The 12,726-nt window shown below is 40.0% G+C and overlaps 1 protein-coding gene across 1 annotated transcript in view; it reads right to left on the bottom strand.

Annotated features, from left to right (window-relative positions):
* The window catches only part of fat2 (FAT atypical cadherin 2), a 113,526-nt gene that overhangs the window by 39,340 nt on the left and 61,460 nt on the right, over positions 1 to 12,726 (bottom strand). The window contains exons 17-19 of the mRNA XM_065958899.1: positions 4,344 to 4,555; positions 782 to 919; positions 451 to 594 (exon numbers count right to left, since the gene is read on the bottom strand). Of these exons, the coding sequence (XP_065814971.1) occupies positions 451 to 594; positions 782 to 919; positions 4,344 to 4,555 (494 nt within the window). The remainder of the gene's footprint in view (positions 1 to 450; positions 595 to 781; positions 920 to 4,343; positions 4,556 to 12,726) is intronic.

Genomic DNA, 12,726 nt, shown 5'->3' with positions numbered 1-12,726 from the left:
AGGAACCAAGGTGCAGGTCAACCTGTTAGCGTCTGATTCTTGCGTAAATGTGTAAGCGTGTGTGCAAGGGCTGTGGAGGGAATCTGATGTGCGATACACTGCAAAAACTCAAATCTAAGCATGTGTATTTGTCTGAGGAGAATATCAGCCACATTCACCTGACAAGTCCTGTTAAATATCCTATTACAAGATATAGAGTACAAAGGAGAAGGCCTGCATTGCTAGTAGTCAGTAAAAATATTTGCCAATGGGACTTGTTGAGTGTCCCGAAATGAGGTGCATGTATCTAGATTAGATTGTACATATTCTTTATGTTTCAACTTTAAGTGTTTCTCCTTCCTGACTCTGTGTGAGTTGTAGTGATAAAGATGCAGTACCAGCATATGTAATGTTATATGGCATGTAGTCATGTGCACAGAGATGTTGCATGTGGTGATCTGGTTGTCATACCTGCAGCAGCAGACTGTGGTTGACCTGTGAGAAGACAGGCGGGTTGTCGTTGACGTCGGTGACAGTGATGGCGATGAGAACCGCTGAAGACAGAGAGGGATTGCCTTCATCTGCAGCCTGCACCGTCAGAGAGTAATGAGGGATCTGGAGAGGAGATAGAGAGGGAAATCATTCAGTATTCATCTTTTATTCAACCCTTTTTTAGACAGCTTTTTATTCTTGTTTGTGTTGTTATGCTTTGCTTTCTCAGCTGTTTCGACACATTTATTAACCTTTACTGATTTCCTGTGTGTCACTAATAAAAATGTTTGTTTTTTTTCTCCACACTGACCTCCTCTCTGTCCAGCACAGTGCGGACGGTGATTTCTCCGCTTCGAGGGTGTATGGAGAGCTGCTGCAGAGGGTCTCCACTCACTATGGAGTAACGCAGCAGATTGTTGATTGGACCGTCCAGATCAGTGGCTGTCACCTGCAGGTAGAGGAAGGTGAGGAGACGAATCAAAGCTCATTTCATGCAAACATATTCTCTTTGGTCTTTCCTCTTGCTGAGAGATGTCAGAGCAGAGGCCGGACTAAAGATTGCACGCATTTGAATGATCACGTTCAGTATGTGCAATCCTTCAAAGCAACAGCAAAGCCTTGTGATAGTAAAGTACAAGGTCTGAAGTCATTGTAAGCTACAAAACAGCCCCTCTGACGCTGGATAAAGACACATCAGCAGAGCGGATCTCTGCACATTCAAAGGTTTAAATGAAGATCCTTGTGTTGAAGGACATTCTCTCCACTGACGACATTAACACCCAACAACAGACTCTAGGTTAGTAAAGCAGAAAAGGTGTTTATCTGCACTGCTGTGACCTGATTTCTGTGATTCTGTACAGAGTTAATTCATGCTTCTCGCTCTTTTAAGCCTAAAATATAAAAAGATATTAGCTTGTTGGGATGAGGGAGCTTCATGCCAAAAAGGCATCAGATTATGCTTTATTAATAAGTTCTTTATAACTTGACTAAAAGGATCGGGACATCAGATGACTATTGTGTTTTTTATTTTTGCTGAGAAAGTAGACTTTTATGATCCAATGTTAGCTTAGCTTTTAGCTCATGGTTTAGCCTAGCTTTAATAGCCCGAATTCAACATGTAAGGTGCCTTTTTGTAAGATAAAATGCCTTCTCTGTTCAGGGGATGAAAATTTTGAATTATTTAAATGCAGAGCTCAAACTGGAACCAGACTGGAGTCATTTTAAACTGTGAAACATTTTTTTTTAAGAGTATTCAGTTTTGTATCTTCCTGTTTTCTTTTGTTTTACTGTATCCTGTACTGTTCTATCTTTAATTGTTGTGCTTGTTTGGATCTGTTTTTTTTATCTGTTTACATATTTTAAAGGCCCATCTAGGGACGGGTTTGATTTTGCTTACTATTAGCTTAGGCTAATCCCTTATAGAGCGCCACAGGAATGAGTCCTAAAACCCGAAAGTAAGTTAGCATTTGACCGCCATCGGGTCTAACGTCTAAAAGTCAAAGGGGATTATAAATGGGTTTGTGGTTAGATGCCTGAAATAAGGTCTGTGGTTAACAGAAGCTTAAGAGATGTTGGCGTTTTTAAAAAGGCGGTCGCTAACAAGCGGCTAAATGTGACTACAGTGGTTGTCGGGGACATTAAACGTCATCACGCCGGACACAGAGGGCGGGAACTCTCTCACTAGTCGGAGATGTCTTAGGTGTAGGTTTAATCTTTAGGTTAAGGCAAATATTAGGTTAGTAAACAATTTATTAATCTACGCGGATTAGTTTATCAGCGATCGTCTGAAGCATAACGCCAGTGACGCCACGATCATCCAACCGTGGTTTAGTTCGCTTGTAGAATAACGTTAGCTATATACTTCTCTCGGCTGCATTAACGCTTCAAACATCATAAAAATGTTGTTCATCTGTGAAGATTATCCTGCTGAACAAAACGCCTACTACGCTTCAGAAACGTGCGTTTTGCTACAGAGCTTATTTTCTGCAATGATCCAAAATCCAATGCAAAAATCCCATAGGAGAATTCTGGTCAGACCCCATGGCGATGCTACTTCCGGGTCGGCCTACAAAAGTAAGTCATATGGTTTGTTCTCTATACTGTACCTCTGTAACATTGTCCTAGCTTCTGTTAGCATTGACGTGTTCTTGAAAACCCAAAAATATATTCATTGAAATGATTGAATTAGGAAAAGGCATCTAAATCAACATGGCCGCACAAAGAAGGCCGAGCGCTTATAAAAAAGACGCTGGGCGCTGCGCTCTCCCTTCAGCCGGCTGATTTATGCTGCGAACGCTCTCTACTCATTAAAAACAATTGAAAAAAGACGCTGGCACTAAAGAAAAACCGCTAGGTGGACACGGGACCTAAGTCCCCTTTTTACTTACGTTTAACATCAATGTGTTAAGTCTTTATGTTGTTATGTGCTTTTATTCTGAATGCCACAACACATAAATCTACATGTAATCAAAAGTATTGTATTACTAGTCTTCATTAGTCAGCACTGAGAAATTAACAGGTTCCATCCAATACACAGACATTTTTTTTCATATGAAAAAAATGTGGGTTAAAAAAGAAGAGCAATGACTCATGATGGAGCTACAGTTTAATAAGCCATGTTCTGAGCTCATCCTGTCCCTGTTTTTCTCTTAATTGCCTCCATTTCAGCTAAATGCTTCAATGGGTCCTATTTTTTTCGCCCCCCTGACAGATGACACTCTCCCTAAATGACTTTAAAACAGTCAAAACATTTCATGCAGCAGTTCAAATTGCGTAAATGGAGAGATGTGAACGTGTGGCGGGAGAAGAAAAATGTCAAATATGAAACCATGTGATTACAGACTCATCATCGAGCCGTGATGCGACCATCAGCGAGCCACTGAGCTGTGTTATTGCCGTGTTATCTCTGCTGCCGTCCTGACAGATGACGTCTGACATGTGGGATAAATGTGTGTGTGTGTGTGTGTGTGTGTGTGTGTACACGTGACTGTGGGATTTCATGTGGGTTTTTTTTTTTGCCATCAAACGGCTTGTTGTGATGTCGTTCCGTGTATGGAATGATCAATATTTTCAACTTTTCATGTGTTGAATTCATTTTTTTCCCACCTTAAAAACCTGTCAGCGTGTAATCTATTTTTCATTACCTGAATCATCAGCAAGCTGCCAGCTGTCAGACGTTGCGATATTACTCACACGTGTGTGTTTTGAGTGTGTGTATGACAGGAGACAATCCGTGTGCTTGCATGAACAACACATTTTTATGTCAGACCTTTGATATGGGGTGTGTTTGTGTGTGTGTGTGTGTGTGTGTGTGTGTGTGTGTGTGTGTGTGTGTGTGGGTGTACGCGTGTGTATGTGAAGGGCCAAAAATTAAGTTCTGCAGCTACAGATAACACAAAATGGTCCTTGGATTAAATCAAACCTGAATGACTTACTTAATGTTTTATTACTTAAAGTCAATGCAGTGATTCAATTCAATAATTTTCTTGCCTCTTTAATACATGAACGAGCCGTGTCGTGTGTATGTTGGGCTGCATACTGGAAGAAGTCCTCCTAAAGTGATTTATTAAATGCAACCTTGAATATTTGTTTTCACCCTTGCTTATTTGAGTGCTCTCAAGTCTAAAACTGTAGACCACATCTATGTATTCTTTGTATGACAAGTGAGAGTGAAGAGCGCTGCATGAGTCAGAGTTGAGCTTTTAAACTGATTTAAAACTTTCTGAAGAAAATGTTCCCTTGTAAATGTCTCAATTCCTTCATTTTGACTAAAATGTCCTGAATAATCTGTCAATTTCTTGGTTTCTGTGCACATATATATGAAACCATCTCACAAGTCTCTTTATGTGTAAGTGTTTTTTTCTCTCTCATACCTTCATCACCAGGCTTCCTGGTGTCAGATCCTCTGATACCTCGGTGCTGTAGTCGCCTCGTCCGAACACCGGAGCGTTGTCGTTCAGGTCTGTGACGTTGATGATCACCGTGGTGATGTCACTGAGGGACGACTTGCCACGACTCCCCTCCACGGACAGGTAGTGCTCACGGGAAACTTCAAAGTCGAGCGGAGCAATGAGGGTCAGACGACCTGCAAAACCAAAAAAAATAAAAATACTGGAGATTACTTACAGCATTAAAACAAAAAATGTGCTCATTAAGTGTTAGCGTTTTGCATGTAGAGCTGGGACTGATGGGAATTTGATCAATATTTTTGAGATGTTTCCTGATTACAGATGATGTTGCATAAGTCATAAAAAAAATACAGATTAAGGTGCATAACTAAATCAACTTAAAAAACATGAAATCTAATCCTGCACAGATCAGCGGCTCACACTGACTTGAACTGTTATTCAGACGTTCTTTCACACATTTCAAACCCTCAGCACGATGGCTTTTCACTTGTGATCAGTATTCATCCGCTCTCTGTGTAAACGACCGGGAGGCTGCTCTGCATGAATGCACATCACATTGAAATGCAGAGTGCATGTTACAGAGAGTGGTAAACATAAAATACAGCTTCAAATTAATGTTCTCATGGTACAACCAGGGTGCTCTGGATGATAATACCGCTATAAGTCAAACATGTACTGCGTGTGTGTGTGACATCATGTGACATATGTAGTGAAGCCTCTCTCCTGTCAGATCAGTGAAGCTGTGAGTTTAACCTTTCAGGATCTATAAATCTCTCCCTGAAGCTTGTGGCCGTCCTCGTGTGATATCTGTCATCCACAAGAAAACTTGAACCTCAATTTATGGCGGCGATAAAAGAGGCGTCAGAGTCTTGAAGACGAAATAGTGTGTCATGTCCACTCCTTTGTCTGTTTTTTGAGTCACTCCTTCAGGTTGTGATGGTTTGAGGTCCTCATCTATCTGACCTGCTGTCAAACGGCTTTAACTTAACAGACAGACCTCTTCACCTCCTGCTCCTCGTCCTCGTCCTCCTCCTCAGCAGAGCCTCGTTAGCGACTGTTTGCTGTGAGGCGTCAGGAGAGGTCTGACAGATACACTTATAAAAGTTGGTTTATCAATGAATAGATATCAGATTGAATCAATTGGGGACAACAATGTCAGTAAAAAAAAATCTCTGTTTTTCTCTGGTTATAATATACATACAGTATATTTGCGTTTGATTAAGATGAAATAAAAACTGTTTGTTTGCATCATATCGCCCATCTTCCAAAAATCGAAATCAAATGTCATCATTCAGGTAACTTATATGTGGAAAATGAACACTTGTGAAAAAGATGCAGTATTTGTCAGACAGCAAAAATGCAACAGAAACAAATTCATATTCAACATCTGATTACTAATGTTTCAACTTTCAAAGACTTCAGAAATGAAAACTCTGAAGCTGTAGATCTGCAGATTACAAGATGAGAGATTCAGATCCGACAACTTAAGTCATGATTAGCTATTATTCCAGAAATGGACAGCAGTGTAAGTGTAAGCGGATGTTGCAACCAGTCTTTGCAGTGATAATGGCAGGAGGGATTGTAGCCAGCCAGAGAGAGATCATGACGTTAGGTGAGCTTGCAAACCTAAATTTATTAGCAACATTGACCCTTTTTGATTTTACAGCCTTTGTTTAGCCAACTTGACTCTAAGTGCGAAGACACCGTTTCTTGCCACTTAGATAATTGCAATTGAAAGCATTACTTGCAAGCTGCTCATGAGCTCCAAACTTTCCTGTAATATCATTATAAGCCTTCAAACCAGATAGTGGTTCAAAATGACGAACAATTCCTGGATCTATTAGCCACTTTCCTCCAGTCTTCCTGTGGCCTTTCATAATAAAAGCCTGCCTTGCTCATAAATTAACCAAATCATGTCTCTCTCAGTTGCCAACAAAACGAATCTAAACATGTAATCTGTGTTCTGGTGAGCCAGCCACAGGCAGCTTTTATAGATATGATTGTTTGGAGACAGGAGACAGACTTTAAATTGTTTTAATATGTTTAAGTCTATTACTCTGAACAAGTCTAAGGAGACAGGACCCCTCTGTCAGGGAGCTCATTAAACCACATGAAGGCAGGACCGAAGCAGCCGCAGCAGCAGCGTCATCTCCAGCAGAGTGTGTGGGCCGCCAGCGAGTCTGCTGAAGCGCACTTCATTAAGATAAAACAAAATGGGATCCAACAAAAACAACCATCCAACACTGCCTTCAAACTAAACTCCTCCAGGTTTCCACAAGTAAATTATTAGTGTCTCGCACACGCCGCACAGATCTCACTTTATTGATTTTTATAAGATCAAGGAGTTTTGTACCACCAGCCGGAGAGTGAACCAAGCTGCTTTATTTATACAGTTATTTATTCATTTTTTACCTATTTCCACCACGAGAAGACTGGCTGAGCTCAAGTTTCTCTTTTTCTATCAATGTCTTTGAGTCTCATTCATCCTTTTCTGTGTATTTCCCTCCAGTCAGTACATCCACAGTCTGTACTTTAAATCCTTTAAACCCCTTCACTTCACTCAGGGAAATCTGGACAGTGGCTGACGACAAAGGTGGTTTCTACATTTATAATCAGGTCTGAGTCACTCTGATCCTGTAATTATCTCTGGGTCTATTAAACCAGTGTGGATTGTTTTGAAATTCACAAACAGAATGGCTTTATGGCACTAATGGATTCACAGAATGGCTGCATCAATGGCCCTTTTCTACTTCTACTAAAAAAACAAAACACAAATGTACGTCTCATCTTTTTGCAGCAATTCTTGATTATGCAGTTTTGTGCACACTGTGAGATCATGTTTCATCAGATCTGCTCTCTTTAATGTGAAGTCAGCAAGCTTTAAAACACGGGGCAGGCCTTGTGAGTGTTTATTTCTAAAGGCTGCTTGGAGGTCTGAAAAGTAAAGCCATGAAAATAATCTTAAACTAAATATTTTAAATGTTAGAAATTATGAGATTTAATTGACATTTATTATCTCAGTCAGTTTTTTCATTATGAGTTTATGGTCTAAATAGCAACTTTCAGGGCTTCTTCATTACAGCATGGTGTTCATTTTGGTTACATATGGTCCTAATTTGTGTAAAATACACAATAAAGCGGGGTTAGTCCATGTGATAGTTGCTATTAAAGTTTTTGATTGAATAAGCTAAAAGTTATTTTTGAAAACCCAAAAGAGTTGTTTTTATTTATTTGTATTTAACAATTATCTAACCAGGTAATTAACCCAATGAGATCAAGATCTCTCTCTCTGAATGAATGATACCTTTATTGACCCTAGGGGAATCTGCCAGTTTCAAGTCATTCTGCACAGTGTTCTACGTTCATAGAGGGGGCAGCAATGATGTTACAAGAACATATTACAAGGCAAATTACAATATAATTCAGGGTTTCAGACTCACTTTGAATTGCTAATATTTCATTTTAAAAAATTGAAAAGCTAAAACTCCCATTTTCAACTGAATAAAAAAGTCTCAGAACTGATTTGAACTCCTTCCACCAGCTGCCACTGCCCCAAGCTTAAAAAGCGTGGTTCATAAAAAACGAAAAAACCTTTCGTATTATTAGTGTAAACAGTTCTCACAATCCTTACGATTTCCCTTCCACATTTCACATAATGTAATCTCTGAGCATAAAACCACCAGAGGCAGAGGGTCGTGTTCATGCAGGTAATTATGCTAATCTGACTCTGACGTTTGTTGTGTCAGTGACTTATTGCTGTTAGAATCCTGCATATTGTGTCTTTTGTACAAGCGGATATGTGGCACAGCAGCTCGGGCTCCCCCGCTGCCAACGCTCTGTCAATACGGACTTGTATCTGACGGTGTTTAGTGTTTTTCTCAAAGCAGTGTAAGCTCATTCTTCTCAGTGTGATGCGGCTTCTCAGAGCGTAGAAAGTGGTTGAAGGTCATTTGTCTTTGTCAACCTCAATGACTCTGTTTCCCACACTTCATTGTGTTCAACCACACATAGAAACACACGGGTGTAAGACAATAAAACTGAGCACGCCGTTTTAGAGGCTCAGAGTGATTTAGTCACGTTTTTATTCAAGAGAAAAAAGCTTTCCTTTGATTTCTACTTGTGACCTCTCTCTTGACATACTTTTCCTCTTGTAACTCCAACATCTGAAGTCTTCTTCAAAAACTGAAGAGAGTACTTCTCCTTATACATTACATTTCATGTCTGAGGGACATTAACAGCTGAAAACATACCATTTTGAGTCATCAGTAGCATTCCTGAGCCCAAAACCAACCATTAACATTCTTGAAGCATTTGACGCAGTAAAGATTGAAGTTAAAGTCCCTTATATTTTACCAAACTTTCCCCGCTAATAAATAGCACAGCAGAAGACACTCTAATAAGGATGTGTTCAGACTGAAAACAGCTGTTTTGTGTCAGATGTTGATGGGACGATGTAGTACAATCCACGTAGTCGAGTTCAAATAACAGAGGCACACATTTAAAAGACATATGAGATGCTGAAACAGCGCACAGAGGATTTTAATACAAAATGACAAACATGTCTAACCCTGGAAAGAAATAACAGTCACTATTTTATCTTTGAACTCAGGCAAGCGGCAGAGAAACCCGTACATGTTGTAAAATAATCTTACTGTAAAACGCTTCAGTGCATATAGTGGGTTCGGTGCTCTTCCTTTATCCCTGCTTTATTATTAATACAATCATTCACATGGATATCAAGCTTTAGTTTAACTCACAGTGGGAGGGTCTGAATTGAAGGAGGCCTATGACACAGATTATGCTCTCTGCTTAGACGTGACCGTACATGTGACGCAAAATTTTGTCCGGTACCCGTGTTGCAAAGACGTCGTGTGGATCAGAGAAACAACCACTTCCACTAGCTGTTTTTAATTTAACAGATCATTTCTGAACTAGAAACCGCCGTTACGTTTCACGTTTTAGAGCTGCCAGACACTGACAGAAACAGTATATATACCTTACAGAGCGCGCAAGTTGGTGTTCTACCGATGCGTCACCCGATCAGGGTTTCACGTAGATGTGGGACTTAAAGGTCCAATTATGTAAGATATCAACAGATAAAATCCTAAAATGAACTCACTCTATCATCAGACATTCAGTAGGCATGCTGTGTTGAAGTGCTGGTTTCTCTGACAACAACACAGCAGCCAGTATGTCCTCCTTCAAAGTTTCAATTCCAGTTCAGTATTGTTTGTTGTTGTTTTGACCAGAGAAGAAGGTGGGACCCCCATACGGCCGTTTAGCCCCTCGTTTCTCAGGCAAACAACAAACCAACATGTGTTGCAGCGATGAAAGCAGGTTCAGAGCTGGTTCAGATATAACTGATTCTTCCCGGCCTATGCCATTTTTCTAATAAGCTTCACGAGCAGATCGTGATCAAACTTGGATAAATATTGGAGATGCTTTTCAAAAAACGGAGAGAGGTAAGAACGCAGAAAGGTTTCAAGACCGATGCAGAGCTGATTAATCACAGAAGCTTCTGTGTCTGCAACATAACAAACTGGGTGCACATCAGCTTTAGGGAGGAGGGGGCGGGGGGAGCTCTCTCAGACATTTTGAATTTGGACTGCAGTACCCTTTGTAAACACTAGGTGTCAGGTTACGTATTGCTCCTTTAAATCTAAACTTTCAACCACAAAAATATGTGACGTGTTAAACGTTCCAAAACATACAAAGCCACCTGTTTGGGTGAATCCCTGTGCACCTGGCGTCTGCAGGGACACATGAAACATTGTTAACATGCTGAGTGTTTCTGATCAATGATCTGAGTTTGTGAGAGATTTACAGTTTATACCACGGTTCTTCACAGTATCCTTGGAGGATCTTACTGATGACGCAGAACATAAATTATTTAGTTTAAAATTGTTGAATCATTCTGTGGACTTCAAATAAACTAAACTCATAAATTATCAACAGTGGACTCATCGAACCTGTGAGTCATCCTCTCTACGTCATGCAGTGGACTGAAAAGAGGGGGGAAAGCATGTATAAATGTTTAAAAACAAGTAGTTCGGTCTTTCCATTTTAAGAAATAAAAAGCAATTCAGCTCAAGTGTTTGTCACAAATTACAATTCTGTTCTAATCAACTGTCGAATACATGAAACCTCAACATACCAGCTTTCCTACACATGAAACATTTCCCCCATCAGTTTCTGACAGTTCACACCAATTTATATTCAAGCGAACCATCTCCTGCCTTAACCGTCTGCATTTTCAAGCCCTAATATTACTCTTTTATTCATGTTGCAGGCTACTTATCAGGAGCTGTGCAAGCTTTGACAATAAGCATGGTCTTTATTCAGGGCACAAAAGACTCTGAATACAATTGTTAGCGTTAAAGTCAAATATTTGGGAGATTCACTAGTTGACCTTTCCCCAAGAGTTTCATTTAAGGATTGATACAAGGATTTAAAAACAACAGAACTGAGATTGTTCCCCTATGGTGCGGGAGTTGCTGCTGGGGCCATGAATCAATTACTCAGACAGCAGAGTGGGTGTGCTGGTTTTACTGGTTATGAATTTTCATTACTCTCTCACTTGACACAAACGCTGACTCTGCAGTTCAACAAAGGAAAAAAAAAAAAAAAAACGTGTTGCAGGTTGACTGTGAAGTGAATGGGGTTATTTAGCCTTGACACTTAAGGGTTCTAATTAGAAAGAAACCCAGATAACAGGTTGTTCAATAAAAGCTGTACAGAGAGAACACGCAGGATAACCAGATGTTTTAGATTGAAGGGAGCAGCGCTTTAAATACAACATCAAAACTAAACCACCTTAAAAAAGTCTGCTGGCAAACCTTTCTTTAAGACTTGAATCACTTTGTTTCAGACTGTTGATCGATCACAGAAACATGTCTCTGAGGGATTATCCCAAAGCACATGCAGTCAGATCAGCATTTTTAGATACAATTGCGTTGCTTTTTTCTCTAAGCTCAACATAACTCATGAATAAATATCCATTCTCTATCAAGTTATATATCTCTAAAGAATGACCCAGCAGCCTTTTGCCAAGTCTAATGTATTCCTGCAAACACATGCTTATTTAGTTGTTGTTATTATGCTGCAGGAAACGGTGTCAGAATTCCAAGGCAACACTTTTCCATCGATCAGCACATTACAAAAAAAAAACATCTCTTTAAAAAAGCCGCTTTCCAACGACAGCGTTTCAAAAACAGCTCCTCTTTTCTTTCTTGGCTGATGCAGTAATCCTAATTCAGTTCTCTGTATCATCCAGACTTGATAACTGTAAGGTCTCGTTATCTGGTCTGCTGCCTTTAAGTAAGATAAGTCTTGAAATGTTTGTTTTTTTTGTTTGTTTTAATGATAGAATCCAAAACTTGGATCACAGCGGTTAAAGCATCCCATCACTGCCACCTGGGACAAAAAGCTGCTATAGAGCACCACAAAATAGGGAATGTGCTCGCTGTTTGATAAATATGTCAGCATAAAGCAAGACAGAATGACAGACAATCATTCTTAATTAAGACCTTTAAATCCTGACTAACAACTAATCTTTTAATTCACTTTTAATTCTTGCTTTTCCTTTATAACCCATGCCTCACACCTGTTGCCATTTGGTCTGTGTCTAACTGACTCTGGGTTTGTTTGTGTTTCCTGTCCTGTTTTCACTCAGGCTTGTCTGAACTGGACTCTGTCCTGGTTACCTCTCTCTCTCTCTCTCTCTCTCTCTCTCTCTCTCTCTCTTAAGTGCTGGGGTGTTACCTGACACTGATGTGGATCATCGACTTCCGATGAGACTCGGCTTCTCGGTGTCTCTCTCCTCACCCCGTCTCACATGTCATCCTGTCTCTCTCTCCCTCCACGTGTTTTTTGTATCTCCTGAGTTTGTGTTACCGTTCCTTCTTCTACTGTAGGTCTTAATGTTAAGACTACCAACAAAACGATGCATATGGTCAATCAAATCTCTGGAATGGATCTACTCTTTAGCTGTGATTGTACACAGATCAATGAAGGAGCAACAAACTTACAAAAATAAATATAAAAATTCATCATGGAAAAATGTTTTTTTTCCAGGAGCTGCACTATTCCTCAGAAGGCTCCTCTTCTCCAAAAGCAATGGACCAGAAGAGTACAAACGGTAAAACATGCTGTAGCTGGATAAACCAGATTCATGTCAAAAATCATAATTTTTATCTGAAGCTCTCCAGCTTCATTTCTGGGACTTGCAAGCTAAACCGTGATTGACCTCAGCTCTATTCTCCTTCATCTGCTTAAACTAAAAGAGTTAAAAATGGCAGTGACGTGACTTGAAACAGTCAGAAGTCAGCATGAAACTTCATAATGTTCG

The sequence above is a fragment of the Labrus bergylta genome, chromosome 9 (assembly GCF_963930695.1).
Source record: "Labrus bergylta chromosome 9, fLabBer1.1, whole genome shotgun sequence".
NCBI lineage: Eukaryota > Metazoa > Chordata > Actinopteri > Labriformes > Labridae > Labrus > Labrus bergylta.
This window is presented reverse-complemented; position numbering and strand designations above follow the sequence as displayed.